The 19,278-nt window shown below is 38.4% G+C and overlaps 1 protein-coding gene across 1 annotated transcript; it reads right to left on the bottom strand.

The window, feature by feature from the left end:
• Positions 1–9,548: 9,548 nt before the first annotated feature.
• Positions 9,549–16,597, bottom strand: LOC105051369 (protein DETOXIFICATION 40). The gene is made up of 7 exons (XM_010931767.4): positions 16,137–16,597; positions 15,311–15,942; positions 13,681–13,737; positions 12,254–12,492; positions 11,116–11,234; positions 10,840–10,926; positions 9,549–9,857 (listed from the first exon to the last, which is right to left on the bottom strand). Exons 1-7 carry the CDS (start codon positions 16,500–16,502, stop codon positions 9,786–9,788), a joined length of 1,572 nt encoding a protein of 523 aa, XP_010930069.1. The 5' UTR covers positions 16,503–16,597; the 3' UTR covers positions 9,549–9,785.
• Between the last annotated feature and the right edge of the window lie 2,681 nt (positions 16,598–19,278).

Raw genomic sequence — 19,278 nt, 5'->3', positions numbered from 1 at the left:
GCTACTCCGGATCAGCTAGAAGGGGCTGCTTCTTGTCTTCCCACTTGTTCTATCCTTTTAGGGCTTCATCCACCTGCATAAGATTGATAAAAAAAATTTAGAGAAACAAATTACTTAGCTAGCAATTGTGTGTTTGATGTTACCAATATCTTATGATATTTTGGAATCGTGTGTGGTTGTACATGGGAAGTTGAGAAGTAATATCTTCAGACATGTTTTATTATTTTGGGATTCTAGATTCCTGTCGGGTATCTTAATATACTAAGTTAAAACCAGAGATGCTTAGCCATGGAATTGGATGCCTACCAATGCAATGCATGGACCGGTAATATCGTGAAGATAAATAAAGCAAAAGGTGATATATTAATTTAGGATGATCACATGCCTTTGATGCCAAAGTTAATGATGATGACGACAATGAACTAGGCTTTTATCTACTCGTTATTAAGATGATTTATGGAAAGGTCCCTGATGAAGCAGTCCAAAAACTTTTATGGGAAGTACTTTCAATCTAAAAACCAGGATGAATGGTGGAAAGTAGAAGTACACTGCAAATAGTTGAAAAAACGTAAAAGGATGAGTGTATATATAATAAATCTTAGCTTAACATGCTGCTGATGACAGAACTATGCTAAGATGAAGAAAGATTTGAGGGTTTGCATCAGTTGACATCAACATTGTTAAGACCAGGAAAGGCCTATGTAATCATCTAATTCAGTTTAGCATTGTTTAGATTGGATTGGGATAAGGCTTGTTGGTCGTGTTATCTTGTCAAACCAGCATTAATGGATCGGTGATTATTTTGAATGGAAGGATTGCAATCAACAAAGGCAAAAACAGAATGGCAAATTAGGATACCTCTTTGTTCCGGTCAGTCCTGAAAGTTACCCATATCAGGATGACAGTCTGCATCAATGTTCCCCCAATCATACCACACCATATTTCCGGCACACACATATATTCATACAATTTGATTTTTGTTTGGTCGATGATATAGGCAATTAAGCATGTCATATAACTATACTGTCAAAGTACTTGGTTTATTAGAACATTACAGGTGGACAATCAAAAAGAAAATATATTATGTTACATGTTTTGCAGTTGAGATCAATTTTTATGGTGAGACTGCTATTGCTTTTACCTTTGCTCCCAAATTAAACTTGAAACAAAGAAGAGCGCCAAGGGGGATGCCAACCATATAATAGCAGGCAACATTAACATAAGCGACAAACGCTTAACATCCACAGCCAACCGCAACACTTTTTTATAACATGAAGTCCACTCTGGTTAGCATTTCTACACAAAAGAAGGAAAAGAAAATAGAGTTTCGTTGGTCCAGTTGTTTGTCTCCTTGCAAAGTTCACGAATTGTTGAAGTAGGATGGATGCTACAAATCTATTGCCGATATTATGTCGAAGCAATTTATTTACTCCTGTGGTCTCTTTTCATATTAAAGTCTATTTGGCCTCTCTAATCAAACAAACGGCAAGTATAGAGATTTATTGGTATTGCGGCCAATCCCTGTTGCATCTATTGCCGGTGAAGAGCATCTGCATAATGAAGTCTACACTGATTAAAATTACATCCGACAGAGACCCTCCGATACTTAAGTCAATGGAGAGTGGTGAACAGCAGATAAAAATTTAAAATGACAGAGTTTCAGCTCTCAAGAGACCTTACCAAATGCTGTTCATTTATCTCCTTTTATAGATGAGGCTAAGAAACTATGTCTAGAGTTAGGGAGTCACAAATCTTCTGTCGGCTAAGTGCCAAAGGCAAGAAGAGTATAGAATTATATATAGAGTCCTAAATCAGCATTCTAAGATGTCTTCACTATTATATACTGTCAACATGTAAGACCTTGGGGAGGTCCCTTGGCCTTTATTAGCATCTTTAGTTGAGCAGGCTAAGAACTGAGAAGTAGGTCTATTTGTGTATATTCTACCATGTTATCAATGGGAGGGCGTTAAAGGGTATTGATGCAAGCTCGATGGCCCGATTAAGATCAGATTCTGCTAGTAGATGCATGTTGATCATGTGATGCAAAGTCCATGCATTTAGATATTTATCAATTAGGGCATATTTGGATATCTAGGATTTTTAAACCTAAGATAAAAATCATGATATGATATAGGATTTAATCATATAGCATTATACAAAAAATCCTATTGAAAAAAAAAAAACTCATGTAAATAATCCTATCCTATGTTTGGATGATAAATTATGATCTTTTTCTCCTTCCTCTTCTCAATTCCTTTAAAAAAAGAGATACCATGATAGTAAACAGAAAAAAAACTAACATGATAGTAAACCTCTTCAGTGCATATCAGAAGCCTGTATTCAGGATGTTGTTGAAGCTAGACAAAGAACAATACAAAAATTACAGGTAAGATGTATGTATGGAAGCATTGAGAATAGTTTACTTTCTCATAATGCAAGCAACAATTATAAGCATATCATATAAGCATGGTTCCCTATAAAAGATGAGACATCACAATAATAGAGCAAGATAATCAGTGGAACCAAGCTCCAATTTGGAATTATAGGCCGACATGGGCTGTTTAATACCATGGAGCATTTCCCATCAGAATCTTTAAAGCTTGAAACATCATCTGAAAACTTTAAACTAAGCAACAACATATTAAATAAACTCAAGCTAATGAATTCTTTGGCTATAGGTAAAGAGCCATTGCTCTTGTTGAGTCTCTGTCCATCAGTTCATGTTAAAATTGAATCATCATATGGGCCAATGGAAAAGTAGCGACAAGGATATACTATCTTCAAGAGACAATAGCATGAATTTCTTGGCAACTTAAAGCCCAAAGCACAAGACACCTGAAACATCTTAAGAGTGTAGGGGCTCAGGAATACAGCCAGTAGTATAATGCATTCATAGGCACACCATAGAAATTTAGAAAGGATCAGCAGGACAACTAAGCAGCAGATTGTGATGGGTTGTGGAATAGATGATGCAGCTATACAACCATGGCAAAAGGCTAATCTCCAAAAGAAAAAATTCAGTTCTGCCAGATGGTGAGTATAAACCAAATCACCCATAGAAAAGTCAGAAATTAAATCATTATAGTTGCTGATGCGAACCCCATCACTCATAGAAAAGTCAGAAATTATACCATTATAGTTGCTGGTGCGAATCCCATCAGAATCTTTATCATAGGAACCATTATAGTTAATGTTTATCATCTTCACTTTAGCTAAAGATCAAACAGTTGATGAGCAAAGTTTATAGGAAATCTAACATAGAAGAGAGTGGAGGGCCTCGGTCTGAAATGGGATATCGAATCATCGGCCTTTAGGGGATTGTGTCGGCTGGAGTTGCTGCGGCGGCGATGGGGTCAGAAGGGCCACTAAAGGTAGGCACAATAGGAGAGCATGGAGGCGGCGGCGGCGGTGATGGCGAGGAGGAGGGCAGCATGGGAGGAGGCAGCGAGAGGTCGGAGGAGTGGGAAGAGGAGGGAGAGGGTGCGCGTGAGAGGAATGACGGAAAAGGAGAAGAGAACATGATGTTTGGAAGAGAACGTGAGAGGAACGAGGATGGGAGCCTGACGATCTTAGGAAAAAAAAATCATGGGGGTGATTATTTTTTTCCAATGGGATTAGCCGCTTCCAATAGGTTTTTAATCCCATGATTAATCTAGCCAAACAGTAGTTAGGATATAAAATAAGACTTTTATCCTTGGGATTGTCAAATCCTATAGGATTTAGGCCAATCCTATCCTTTCCAAACAGGCCCTTAATATGAAGTCAATTGATGAGACGCATAAGGTAACAAGATATGCATTTTTTGGTCATGACTCTTTGCATCATGCCTTCACCTATATGTTTGTAATGCTGTTAAAGTCAGATCAGTTGTATATAAAGGTTGTCCAAGTGATACCTGCCAAATTATGTCCATGCTTCATTTGTCAAGAAGTTAAATCAGTTTCGTTTTGGCAAGTTCATAACAGGCATGAAAGTTCGATGCGAAGTCAGCATAAACCACCGACTTCATTGTGTAAGTTTAAGTTGAATGGAGTTCAGAATGCTTTGAGATCTGTGCAGTGAGTAATCCAACGGTGGATTCATGTGAAGGGGAATCGTTCTTCCGTGCAAAAGATGCAACCTGTGTCCTCTTTATGAGTTTTTTCTCTTTGATATGCATGCATATGAGGTTCTACAGACCCACATTAAGTCAGCAAAAGGTTGCCGACTTCATGGAGAAGCAGACATGTCGACGATGTTCAAAAGTCTGCCCATGGCATCGAGTTTCTCCGTTACAATGTCCTTCTCGAACAGATAAGAGCACTCCACATGGTCAAAATCAACAGTGATCCTTGAAGTGCATATGTATAATTGCATCCTATGCCGCTTGAAACTCTCACCCCCCATCTCTCCTCCTCTCCAAGAAGACAAGAACAATATGGCGAGGGAGCTGACCGTTGCAACCATCCTTCCTGGGATCTCCAGCCTTTTACCTAGCTTGGTTGGTGCCTTGTTTTCAATTTCTAGTCCCTTCTTTGAACCTGAGTTGCTCTTGGATTATAGATCATGATCTGTGCTGATTGCTATGCATATCATAATTTCAAATACTTTGTTCTGCAACAGTAACTTTACAACTACGCATTTTAATTGGTAACAGATATGCTCTTAGAATCGTAATTGAAACCATAAGCATATATTTACGTTTACATGGTAATGCCATATATAACATGTTATACCTGTACTTTCAAATTGAGAAGAATCATGGATTTTCTTGATTTTTTTTTAACATTTCGACAGACGTAGAACCATGAACTTTTTCGTTTTATTTTATCTACTCTACCATCTATATACCAAGCAACTTTGAATACCTAAAAAATGGAGGGAGGGGAGGATTGCTTAAAAATAATAAGGCTATTCAGGAAGGTGGTGCTGATGGAGCACAAGTTTAAAACGATAGAACATTTGATAAGCCCACTGCTATGTACTGATGTGTAGCAGTATAGATCTCTTCAATTTGCTGCAAATTGGGCTGCCCTGAGAAGTACCATTGTATGCACTCCTGTACTGTCCAATTACCTAATGGAAAAGTACATATCATAGATAATATGACACAAAAACGCACTTCAATCCTTGTTGACACAGATCTTTGCACGTGATCAAGTTTTAATCCCACTTTTTTTTTTCTCCCATATATAGCCATCATTATTTTACGGTAACATTCTCTTCACCTTACAACAAGCATGCTGCTAAATAATCAATGGTACAAGGATCTATTCATGTTCCAGACCACCATATCTTTTTTATGCTGAATTATTTGTCTCCTCTATGCAGCAAGAAGGCTTAAATTCTTCGTGGTTTCTCTTGAAACATTTTTTGGACCAGTAAATGAACAGGAGAATGGGTGAGAGACTTCTCCTACCTACATCAGTTGACAATCATTGTTGTTTCTTGTCAACTTTGATTCTTGCAGCAGATATTTTGTCACGCCCAAAATCCGGGACATAACACGGTCATGCTACCGAAGGATGGAGCCCACGATAACACGAAGCCAATCCTATCATAATCACCTAATATCTGTCAAATAAAAAGATTCAATTCTATTATTCATCAAATAATCGAACCAATAATAGTTCAGAGCATCTACATCCAAAAGCAAGTACTAACCCGAATCTCAACATTCTTAAATAACTACAGATCCATGATTATAAAATAAATTAAACTTCTGCTGTCAAATTTTTTTCAGCTTGCTATGCCGATCTTCAAGTTTGGATTCCTTTTGCCGAACCTAACCTTATTTTTCTGTTCAAACAAAAAGAAAACAAAAAGAATATGAGCTACGCTAGCTCAGTAAGTAGACTTCCGCTTCCTTACCGGATCAAGCATAAGTTTTCTATGATAATGCATCATTTAGCAAATAACAATTATTGCAAAAATAAATATTTCATAGAGCATATAATAAAACAAGTTATAAGCTCATCATGCATGCATAAATCATGTATATTTCATAATTATGAATCGTAAATCATTTTCATCATGTATTCATGTCATGTTTCAAACATTGCTCACAGATATTCGTGCTAAGGTCACTATTATACCCGTGACAGGGTCATGTTTCTTAATTGACAGAGTTCTTAATTCTTGTGCCAACTTTATACCCGCTGGCAGGGTCATGTTTCATGTGGATGCTAGCTCCAGATGTCGACCTTCCCGTAGGGGTTCATTCATAGCCATCTGAGAGCCTTTGAAATCATTATATCTTTTTCTTAAAGCATACATATACATAGATGGAAAAACAATGAAATTCATGTTTCATAATCATGCTATTTTCTTAAGACATATTCATGAAATCAATGCTCATAATAAAACATGCTTTTTTATATCACATATGCCGATCCTTATTTTATGAAAAATTATGATTTCATCAATAGCAATTCTTTGTATAAAAACATGATCATTTAAAAATAAATAAGAAGCATAGGATCTACTTACCTCTTTCATCTAAGATCTTCAAGCTTTGTTAGAAGAATCAGCTAATCCTATTTAAAACATCAAATCATTATCAATTTCTACTCCATAAATATAATAAGATTAAATCATAAGAAAAGAGGATTGTTGTCCGGAGGTGTCGGTCCATCCAGATACCAGGATAATTTAGGATCTTTTATCTGAGAGTCAGATTCAAGTGACTTGATCAAGAAATCGTGAGGCACAGATCGAATTAAAGTCAAGATCAATCAATAGGGTTCTTTAATAATAAATTTGAAAGATCTTTGATACGATCAGATGAGGTTGACATACAGCACGAATATCAAAGCAACTTCAGATCATCTTGATAGAGTCAATATAAGCTTCTAAAAGATGAAGGCATGACTCGATACAGGATTCATAGATCTTTTTTTTAGAGAGAGAAAGTCGGTCATGAGAGAGAAAGTAGAGAGAGAAAGTGGAGAGAGAATCTTCGTATCCTTTAAAAGTGGCAATCATGATTGAGATCGTCAGAGGTTATATCATGATGACTTAATATGGATTTATCATGATCGATATTATCAATTTCGAAAAAGAATCGGATCGGGATCCGATCTACTGCACGAATTTTGGAGCAGTTCCAGATCATCATATTTTCATCTCAAGTTTATCCTAGGGTCTGTGATGTAATCAGAGAGAGAGAATGACCCTAGAGAGACGAAATCCATAATGAGAGAGAAAGGTCTAGAGAGAGAAAATAGGAAGAAAATTTAGAGAGAGAAATGTAGAGAGAAGGTAGAGAGAGAAAGTCTAATTCTAGAGAGAGAAAGACTTAAGAGAGAGATGAGAAAAACTTTCTCTCATATATATATATTTTTTATTATATATATATATATTTTTTTTTCTTTTTCTTTTTCTTTTTCTTTTTAGAGAGAGATAATAGAGAGAGAGAAAGAGAGAGAAAGAGGGAAAAAGAGGGGAGAGAGGAAAATTTTATCTTTTCTTATTATTTATTTATTTATTTTATTTTATTATTTTGCATTTTCTTTTCTTTTCTTTTTCTTTTTCTTTTTTTCTTTTCTTTTTCTTTTTCCTTTTTTTTTTCTTTTCTTTTCTTTTCTTCTTCTTCTTCCCAGGCTTTCATTGGGCCGAAACAGAGGAGGGACACGAGGCGGGGGAAAACTTGGTGGCTCGTGCTCTGGCAAGGTACTGCGGTATGGCTGGAGGTCCAACAGTGGCAGCCGACGGCGGGAGCAAGAGATCGCCAATAGTGAGGCTCGGCCGGCAGGAGTTTTATAAAAAAAATCGAAAAACAGGGAACCCGATCCCTTTTCTTGAATTTTTCCGGTCATTGACCTATCACCGACGGCCATAACCCTCGGAGAAAGAAGGTAGGGAGGTGGGGGTCATGCTACAGGGGTGTGGCACCACGGGCGGTGGTGCCGGTGGCCCGAAAAGAGGAGGAAATGGCTCGACCGAACAGGGCAGAACAGGATCTCGCTTTTTCATCAATTTTTCCAACGATCCCGACGGCCGACGAGGGTGCACGAAGCCATGGGAAGGAGGGGAAGGAAGAGAGGAAGGAGGGCCGGGGCTTACCTTCGACTTCGGTGAGGTTTCCGGTGAGAAATCGCGGCGAGCACAGGTCGAGGGGCCGCGGCTTCAAACGAGAAAATCGGAGAAAAACTCCGGCGATCGTCGGTGACCGAAGGATCTACACTTAGAGGAGAAGAGGGGGTTCTTATAGAGCTCGTCCTAGGGTCTTTTAATGGCCCTAGGACTCCTATTTTTGATCGGAGACGAGGAAGAGGAAGACTCCGATCGGGAGTCTTCCTCCCTGCTCTGTTTTTTTTTTTTTTTTTTTTCTGGTGGGCTTTGTGAGCTGGTTTTGGACCCAATTGAGCCGGATTATCACATATTTGAAGTCGTTTGTCTCCTTCCAGAGCACAGGTTTAAGGTTTTCCTAGATATTTCAGTCTTTGAATGCCCAAATCTCTACAAAGATACAACCAATCAATGATAGAGCTCTGTAGAGAAATCATCTGCATATTTGTAATGTTCAGCAATTGGCATGACATACTCCAATGTCCTCCAATAACCTTAACCGTATAAATTGCTTCAATAGAGACATTGGTAAAGATAAGAGAGCTGTCAGGATGTGTTAAATGCTCAAGTAAAAAGTACATCTTGAGCGAACACTGACCATATTTTTCTCAAATGAAATAGACAAGTGTTCCTCCCAAAATGAATGGTTTAGGAGATTTTGGATCCCTATGTTTTAATCTTCTAAATAGAAATAATTCTGTTGACTGGGGTCCTAATAGCATTAAAATTTTGGCCTTTGCCATGGTCATTCTCGCTTTCAAAGGTATAGGGAAATAATTTGTTCTTTCAATGATTACTGGCTTGGAGACATATTACAAGTTATTGAATAACTTTGGAGGATGCCCTTGCTACTAAGGTTTTAAATCTTGTGGGATGGGACTGTTTTGATTTTCTCATGAAATGAGACGTGCTGCTATCCCGTCTCCTCCTGACATTTGGGATGGGATGTCCCAAAACATTCCGATCGGGATTCTGGGACTGTAGCGAGACAATCACGTCCCGACATATAGGATGGTATCCCATCCTAGTGTCCTACAGAACATCCCATCGGGATCTAAATCTTTGCTTACTATGTAAACTCTAAAGTTTGCCAACTTACCAGTAAGCAGTTGCCATGCTATGCTGGTCCCCTAATTTACACTGCAACCTATGATGATCAAAGTGGATCCACATGTCCTCTCCAATCAAACTCATATATGACTAATAATTTTTTAATATACTGAAATTCACAATATAGAGGTGACAAAGGCTCGTGGAATAATCCTTTTCTTTCCCTCACATCTTCCTGGGCATTATTTTGAGTTTGCAGTCTCACTTGTTGCTGTATGCAATAGCCACTTCAAGATTAGATTCGAACCTACTAAAAACACATGGATTTGACAAGATCTATGAGTTATCATTTTTGCCTTTTCCTCTAGGGCTTTCTCATGATTATTGCATCTCTTTCAATCACATCTATCCACTTTCTGGGAAACATCAAAAGCTTTTGTCACACTAGATTGGATAAAGCAAATTAACATTAAAAATTACAAATAAAAATTGTGCAACTGTCTTTGCGGCTGCATTACATGGACCTTCCCATATGCTCTCCCATCCTCCCTCCATACTTGCTCACATGTAAATATTGAAGATCACCGGCATCCTACATCATGTGATCAGCATAAAGATAAGGCCAGGACATGGTGATGTTGTATAGCTTAAGAGCTATACTGAATTAAGTCTCTAGCATCTGTTTGCTACTCCTGATCAGCTAGAAGGGCTTTCTTATTGTCTTCCCACTTATTCAATCTTTTTATGGCTTCATCCACCTGCATAAGATTGATAAAAGAAATTTAGAGAAACAAATTACTTAGCTAGCAATTATGTGTTTGATATTACCAATATCTTATGGTATTTTGGAATCATATGTGGTTGTACATGGGAGTTGGGAAGTAATATATTCATATATGTTTTACTGTTTTGGGATCCTACATTTCTGCAGGATATCTTAATATATTAAGTAAAAACTAGAGAGGCTTGACCATGGATTTGGATGCCTACCATTGCAATACACTGACTGGTAATATCGTGAAGAGAAATAAAGCAAAAGCTTAGGATGATCACATGCCTTTGACACGAAAGTTAAGTTACTGATGATGACAACAATGAAATATGCTTTTATCTACTCAGTATTAAAATGATTTATGGAAAGGTGCATGATGAAATAGTCCAAAAACTTTTCTTGCCATGCTGCCTTTGAATTGTCCATGTTTGTAATGCAACAATGCTTGGTGGTCAAAGTTTCTTTTTAAGATGTCTGACAAAGTTGGATTTAGTCCAAGCTTCCTTGCGGTGGATTGATCTTTTCTCTTGAGAGAATGTAATGGATGAATCTTAAGATGGAAAAGATGTATAGACTTTCTTTCCTAGTGTTTTTGTAACACAGCAATGCCATAGTACTTTCAGTCTAAACAGCAGGATGAAAAGGTGGAAAGTAGAAATACACTGAAAAAAGTTGTAAAATCGTACAAGGATGAGTACATAATAAATCTTAGCTTAACATGCCACTGATGTCAGAACTATGCTGAAATGACGAAAGATTTGAGGGTTGACGCCAGTTGACATCAACATTGTCAAGACCAGAAAAGGCCTATGTAATCATCTGACTCAATTTAGTGGTGTTTAGATATGGTCGGGATAAGGCATTTTGGTCATGTTATCTTGTCAAACCAGCATTAATGGATTAGTGATGATTTTGATTGGAAGGACAGCAATCAACTAAGGCAAAAACATAAAGGCAAGTTATGATACCTCTTTGTTCCAGTCAGTCCTGAAAGTGACCCATATCAGGATGAGAGTCTGTATGAATGTTCCCCCAATCATACCAGACCATATTCCCTGCACTCATACATATTCATACAATGAGATTTTTGTTTGGTTGATGATGTAGGCCATTAAGCATGTCATATAACTATACTGTCAAAGAACTTGGTTTATTAGGCGATCACTTAAAAAGAAAATATTATGTTACAGGTTTTGCAGTTGAGTTGATATCAATATTGATAGTGAGATTGCTACAGCTTTTACCTTTGCTCCCAAGTTAAACTTGAAACCGAGGAGAACGCCAAGGGGGATGCCAACAATATAATAGCAACCAACATTAACATAAGCGACAAATGCTTGCCATCCACAGCCAACAGCAACACCTTTTTAAAACATGAAGTCCAGTCTGGTTAGCACTTATAATCAAGGAAGGAAAAGAAAACAGAAATTTGTTGGTCGTGCACAGATTATTTGTTTGTCTCCTTGCAAAGTTTAGGGACTGTTAAAGTAGGTTGGGATGCTGCAATCTTGTGCCGTTATTATGTCTGGTCAAATCATTTTACTTCTCTCTGATCTCTTTTCATGCAGATTAGAGATTTTTTGGATTGATGCAGATTGTTTGTTTGTCTCCTAAGAAATAATGATCACTGAAGTAGGTTAGGATGCTTCCAATCTTATGCCAGTCCAGTCCGGTTGTCATCTCCAGTCTTCTATATCGGATTTCACATTTTTGTATATTAGGTACTTCTTGCAGATCAGCTACTATTTCCTTTATCATGGAAATGAAGGCTATGTTTAAAGAAAGAGCAAATGGTTCTTACATTATTGGTTTGAGAACTGGTATCATATTAATATTACATATATCGACTCTCATATTCTGTTTTAAAACAACAATCTGTTAAATCCTTTGCTTCTAAATGTACATTGTTCGGACTATAGATAAGCAAGTTAGAGGGTATAGATTCCACTTCTTAATTGTTAAACTGTTTGTGTAATTAACTCTTCTTAATAATCTCATTTTAAAAAATAAAATTTGAACTGTCATCTCATTGTTGGTCCCTAGATTGATGTCTCAAAATCACACGTATATAGAATCTGCTGTAACCTGGAAGTCCCCCGCCAACCTATAATTCTTCATCCTTGTGATCTTAAACTACCTAATGCAAAGAAAATGACTGCTCTCTTTTGTAGGAAAGATATTGAATTTGGTATTATACTTGTGAAAACTGTGGCATTATGTTGATTGAACCCCAGAGAGCTTGTACCTAATTGCATTTTGTGGGAATACAACCATGCTACCTTAGTGATGCTGTATTCAAAAGTTTGTCTCTAGAAAGACTTCATGTATGTTATAATTTAGCTTTGTTTTGATTGCTTGATACTATAGGATAATGGTACTCACCAGATAAGACGGGTTGGATGCCATTGAGGATAAGGGTAATGGCAAGCAAAGGGGTAAGTTCAGAAACAGCATGGGCCACCGTCTCTCCTTCTGTGAAGATATAGCTGAGGTAGTCACGAAGGCAGAGAATGACCACCCCTATTATCACTGATATTATAAAAGACAATGCCGTCACCACCACCACCGAGAATGCCGCCGACTTTGGATTGCCAGCTCCAAGCTCATTGCTCACGCGCACACTGTATGACTTCTAAACTAAATCAGCTATATACCCATAAAATAATTTAAAATCTGATTCTTTATGATAACGTCCTTTTTTTTTAAATGTTAGTGATACAGTGTTTTCAATTACCAAGGTAAGAGGTGCTATCAAAGGCAGCATCAATGCCTTTACCCAAAAAAAAAAAAAAAAAAAAGGCAGCATCAATGGGTTCACAGTTAGCAATAATTTGATTTCGATTTGGACAAACTTTTTTTAAACTCGGAAGATAATGCAGAAACATTGTCAAAAAATGAGGGTTATGAATAATAAAATAAGGATAATATCATAACGGAAGGAGACGTAAAATAGAATGGCTATTAACAGTAGATGAAAGTACTAAAACATTTTTGAGACCTTGGTGTATATGTTTGAGCTACTTTACAATCGGTTTGTCATTGTTTCATGAATAATTTATGTTTGTGAATTTGAAGTGTTCTATAGTAAGTCTTCAATCCAGTATCTGATTCTTGGGGAACGTTAGAAAATTGAGTCATGTGAGAACAGACGTATATATGGAAGCAGTTGTTATAATCACTGGATCACGACGCTAGTTTACAGACGTGTCCTTATCTTTCAAACTCGTCAGCTGGGGGGCTCGGTTACAATGCTCCATGCTTCAGTTTTGTTCCGGGTTGTGTAGTCTTATTTTGTATTCATATTTTATCTTTTTGGTTCACGTTTTGTAACATATGTTGTGACCTACCGAGCTTGTCATACACTGCTTTCTTATAATTTAGCGCGGCAGCTCCCCTGTCTACTAAAAAAAAAAAAAAAAAAAAAATCACTGCATCACGAAGCTAAGACTAGTAATTTGTTTTCTTGTCAATTATCAATGGATTAAGATCCTATGCTGGTATGATTGTCTTAAGGCACTTGAATTCTTCCTCATATGCGGACCAGCATGAGACAAAAAAAAAGGATTAAACAATAGTTGGTATGATTGCCGTAACGCTTAAAGTTGCCACCTAGTGGTCGTTTTTTATTGTCTGGTGCGACACGTGTTAGTTGCAGCCACATTAATTATGCTGCTTAAAAATAATAAATACCTAATGGACAAGAAAAGAAGCTGCCAAGTGCTACCAATCAGACCCCAAAAGTCACCTTCTTGGGTCCCAATAACATTTCCTTGTTCAATAGAAAAAGAGAGAAAGAGGAGAGGACGGACCTGGCGGCGGCATTGAACCCAACTGAGATCATGAACACCCACCCAGAGATCGTCATGCTGCATCCACGAACAAGCATAGATTTCAAAACGGAGTTCATTTATAATATAACACCTACAAATGACATTCGTCTAGAATTAAGTAACATCGGTTATTATATATACTATTAAGATGTGAGTCCTATTTTATTGCAAAGCCTTGGACTGCAACATGGTTGGTTCATTGGGCCCTGTTGTCCTCACAAGAGCCTTGGATCCTCGGACCCCAACCTTGCTCATGCGAGGGACCCAGGCATTGCTACAAGAAAATCATAAAGAAATAGTCTACGTTGTAGCATACTGGCCCCATAAATAAATAAATAAAATATCTAATCATCTGATACTGCTAACATTATGGACAAGATGCACTTCCTTTTTTTCCACATGCACAGAAGAAGACCAAATCACCCCTAACAAGTGCCAGACATGCTTCTGCTCGGCCAAAATGGTGAGGTGGTTGGTTAAATTTCTCGCCGTTTTATGTATATGGGATTTAAAACCGCAGTAACAGGTTAGGTACGCACCTAATTCCGACCTTGGGGCATCTAAACATTGGCAGTGTAGGACAGAAATCTCACATAAAGAAGTTACACAAGTATCAACCTTTCTTTTTAATAAAAAAAACAATATCATTTTTTTTTTTTTTGTGGTAGAAACAAGAAAACCAAATATATATATATATATATATATATATATATATATATATATATATATATATCAGTTCACTGGCAGCGAGTATTGTATCAATTACATGCTTCCAATCGGTTGGTCCAATACTCCAATGGGAGAGTGTAACTGGTTAGGCCCTGTTTGGGAGAAATCTCGTGGGACCAGTTGGGAAAGCGAGCCTAGAGAAGAAAGAGATGGCACCGGAGAGAATTGCGGAGGGGGTACCATGAGGTTGCCAGGCGAGTTCAAAAACAAGCCAAAAAAAAATGTTTTTTTTTTTTTTTTTTTTTTGGGTCCGGTAGAAATCAGCTACATGGGTCCCGTCCAGCTTTTTTTCACTGCGAGCACTGATTCTGTACGGTGCCACATGCACATAGCTATCAATCAATGCGCACACGAGCATGACCCGCACTAAATGCAGGTCTTTTGATGATACCGCGCACGCACCATGGAGGATCTATACTCCTCAGAATCGGGTGCTATCACTTTTTCCTTTAGAATCCCAGTTCCTTCATAATCCCATTTCTTGCTGTTGGGCACCAAACCGATCTATTTCACGATTTGATGTGGTTCCTTTCAATATGGGAAAAACAATGGCTCATGTAATTCACATGAATCAGTCAATTAGTAGCCAAACTTAAACATCCAGCTATTCTGTAGCCTGCTGACGGTCACCATCTCAAGAGTGAGGGATGGTTCTAGAATTCCCAACGCGCAAAAATCACCCGGAAAAAGTTACAACCGTAACCTTTTTTTTTTTTGGCTCGCCGATCGCCACGGCTGTACCATGATGGGTGCAGTGTGTGTCGGTGAAGTCCCCAATGAAAAAGTTAAGACGACGGCTGTGTGTAACTTTTCTGGTGTGACAGAATCAAAAACATTTGGTTGGGGCCAGCACAAAATGTAAAGATCAGACGGCTCTTACCATACCGACAGTGAGTCAAGGGCCAGCTGTGGGTGATCCAGCAGGCCGGCGATCAGCACCAGGATCTGGAAGTACCACGTCTCCAGGCATAGCATCACCGCCGACGCGGTGGACAGCTTCAGGAACTCCGGCAGGCCGGAGAAGGCCTGCCAGCTGAACCCGGTCCAAGTGAACCGGCACTTCTGGCTCGTAACTATGTACACGAACTGAGCGATCACCACGATCCACCAGCTCAAGCTGAGCACCAAGGATGCCCCCAGGAGGCCCAACCCCAGCTTGTAGACCGCCAACCAGCTCAGCAGCAGGTGCACCGCCACCGTCGCCGTCGATATGTAGGCGCTGGGCGCCACAATACTCTGCGCCTGCAGGAACTTCTGGATCGGAAAGTTCGCAGCATATGCAAATATCTGCGGAATTAGCCCGTAGACGAAGATCGATGCGGCTTTGGCGATCTCCGGCGACTCTCCCAAGAGCACCAATATCGGGCGGGAGAAGCCGTAGATCACCGCCAGCGGCACGCCGGTCGCCATTAAGAGTATCGTCGACCTTTGAAGGTATACTCCGAGCATCTCGTACTTATGGGCGCCGTACGCCTGCCCGCACAGCGTCTCCACGGCGCTCCCCATGCCCAGCTGTCATGGTATACGCGGACATTTTGTCAGCAGTGCGGCTACGAAATGGGAGTGGCTATGGATCACGGTCACGAGCGCCCTTTTTTTGGTCAGTTGGGCCACATGTTCACCGTGAGGGTTTCTTTTTTGAACGACTCGTGAGTAAAGCCAAGAAAATAACTTAGATTAATTTGATGGTCATACGAATTACATACCATGAGTCCGTAGGCGAAGACTTGGATGCCGGTGTTGCCGAGGGAGGCGGCGGCGAGCTCGAGGTTGCCGAGATGCCCGGAGAAGATCTGGGTGGACATGGACATGAGGTAGTTGACCATGTAGACGATCACGGCGGGGGCGGCGAGGTGGATGAGCAGCTTCATCTCGATGACGGTGGCGAGCCGGAGGCGGCGGGCCCATGGGACGGAGGTCTCGGTGAGGATGCTCTCGAGGCGGCCGCCCGATCCGTGGGGGTCATCGACGTCGGCAGTGATTGGCGATGATGGCGGGAGGGGGTGTTCATCGTCGGCGGGCGCAAGGAGTGGGGTGGAGAGTTTTTGCGGGGACGCAGCAGAGCCCACCATGAGGTTGGGGGATGGGCTGGCTGCTAAATGACAGATGGGGAGGAGAGGAGGGGTTTTAGAGGGCCATAAAAACTAGAAGAGGAGAGATGGAGGCCTCTAGGGGATAATTAAGATATATATATAGAAGGAGCCGAGGTCTAGAGTCTAGATGTGAGGGGTGAGATAGGAAGGAGGAACAGGCCTTTGGAAGTTTGTCGTTTGGTTATTCTTTGCATTGATGGTTTCGTGGGCTATGAAATTTGTCTTTTGAGACTCATCATAGCAATTTGTTCAAACAATCCTGCAATCCTTAGCTGTATGAGATGACCATCAAATGCCGCTTAGAGATGGACAACTTTGCAAATAGTAGAAGTTTATTGTACTACCAGGGGCATAATGTTATTTTTGTGTGGAATTTCAAGTTCGGAATTACAACAGGAGTTGTAGATAAGGTTTCACCCCCGCATTTTGGCGTGTTTTTGGTACGACTGCATTTCCAGCGCCGCTTGTATCATCCCATACGTTCGGCGAGGGTTACAGTTACCGCCCGGTGATTGAGCTCCGATCGTCGTCCGCTCATTAATGAGCTGTCGAAAGACTTTTCTTCAGCGGATTTGTTTTATTTGAATTTTAATTAAAATATTTAAATATTGAGCAGATCTTTTTCCCATTAATTAAGTAAAAAAAAAAAAAAGACGAGTACCTAATTCTAATCTAATAAAAATTAAAAAAATAAAATATCTTATTTAATTTTTAAAAATTTCAAAAAATCTTAATCTATTTGAACATTATATATTTATATATTTATTTATTTATTTATTTTACTGAATTTGATGGAATAAAATTTAAAAAATATTTCTATACAAATTTTTTTAAATGTCAAGAGTGTTAGTTTCTATTAATTACAGATTTAATCTTCATCTCTCTGTTCCAATAGTGAATGGGATTTTTTGCTCATATTTTTTATACACAAAAAATTATCTATAGATAAATAAAATATCATTCTACATAAAATAAAATATTATATATATAATAAATATATATATTTTTTAAATAAATATATTGAATAATGTCCAGACGATGGGGGAACTTTAACGGTTTGGGTGGTCCAGGAAAAAAATAAAAAAAATGGTCGGATTGGCACGTGGAAAGAGAACCAAGTCGGTAGTAGGTGAGCAGAGATGATTGGTGAGCTGACGGGAGGGTGACAGGATCTAGGCATGGGTGACGAGGCAGGCCTCGGGGACTTCTGGATTAATTGTATATTAATTTGAGCCAGGGAAATTGGTAAGAATCAGATGAACCAAAAACTGATACTACCGCCGATTACCGTCACCGCTGCCATCAGCATTGCTGTCGTTTTGACCTCAAAACAAGCCGTCAAAATCCTCCAACCCAGATTTAACCCAAATGGCACCTCAATTGGCCACACATGGATGTTTGTACATCCATATACTGATTCGCAAATAGCTAGAAGATACTTTTTTTGAAATTATATTTATTCGGAATTTGAGGTATAGGTAAAGAGATCTTGATTACACTGACTTTTAAGCAGAAGAATAGATGGTAAATCGTAGCAATAAGAAAGTGCTCTTTATTTTTACCTTAAAAAAAAAAAAAGAAGGATAGTGTTCTTTATGATGGTGCATATATTTCTAATTGTATTTATATGATTATTTGATAGATTAGTTTTTCCAATACATTTTTTCAATACAATAATTTATGAAACATTAATTTTTTAATTATCATAAGATTTCAAACTGCAGGAATGTTTGATTGGAAGAAGTTGAATTCTGGAATGAAAAAATAAATAAGTGACTCTCATTCCAACCATTTGGTTGGTGAGAGTCTCATTCTCATTTCGATTATAGAAATGAATAAAAATATTTCAATCCTGCAAAAATTAATCCTATTCTCTTTCAATAATCAAATTCTATTTCAAATCTAATCATAAATTAAATGCTTTGAAAGATATGAATATTTCGATTTCTATTCCAATATGTTTCCAAATACTGATTTTAGTTGCCAACTAAATGCATCCTAAAATGTAATATTCGAATCGTTTACTTAATAGCAGCTACTCCTTGCTTAATCCACGCTAGTCTTTCCTAGTGTAGGAGGCTATGAATAGCTGACTTATACCACTAATATGTGCAAAAGAAAATATAAAAGTTACAAATATAATAATTATATCCTCATTTATTTAAACATCAACACAAATGTGCCAGCTATAAATATCTAATACATAACCATATAAATTATGATGGCATATAGATAATACTAATATGACTTGCATATAATTTATGTGGGGTATATATCAAATAGAATATCATATCGATATTAATAAGTATTTATAAGAAAAAGTTGATATAAATGCTGCTAATAGCAATGTCTAAACCATTTTGGACATAATTTCGACCATAAGGCTTAAATGCAGAGAGACCTGACAATAAATCATGACATAAAATATATTATGTACCCATAGGAGAACAAAATTACGTCAGATCATGTTACCGTAGCCAACAAAGTTGGACGACTAGATAACGAAGAAAGCGATCACTTCCTCTCTACCACTTATATCTACCATTAAAAGCAAATTTCAAAGCATGTGGGAGCACTGGACTGCCCTTCTTCATGCTATTTTATTCCTACATTATCGTTCTATTCTCTCTCATGACCCCATTACTTTTATTGGTTGTGTCCTGTTGTGATGAACAGTGAGATCATAGCATGCATTCACATACACACACACACCAACTTCACGTTTTTCAATATAACTGAATTTCTTCTGAGTGCC

The sequence above is a fragment of the Elaeis guineensis genome, chromosome 2 (assembly GCF_000442705.2).
Source record: "Elaeis guineensis isolate ETL-2024a chromosome 2, EG11, whole genome shotgun sequence".
In the NCBI taxonomy this organism is placed as follows: Eukaryota; Viridiplantae; Streptophyta; class Magnoliopsida; order Arecales; family Arecaceae; genus Elaeis; species Elaeis guineensis.
The sequence above is the reverse complement of the archived record's forward strand: the minus strand, read 5'-3'. Positions and strand labels throughout refer to the sequence as shown.

Coding starts and splice junctions, on each gene's coding strand:
- LOC105051369 (XM_010931767.4), bottom strand. CDS start 16,502: ATGGTGGGCTCTGCTGCGTCCCCGCAAAAACTCTCCACCCCACTCCTT. Junction 13,738..15,310: donor CTTGACTCACTGTCGGTATG/GTAAGAGCCGTC, acceptor TCGTGGATGCAG/CATGACGATCTCTGGGTGGG. Junction 12,493..13,680: donor GGGTTCAATGCCGCCGCCAG/GTCCGTCCTCTC, acceptor GAAGTCATACAG/TGTGCGCGTGAGCAATGAGC.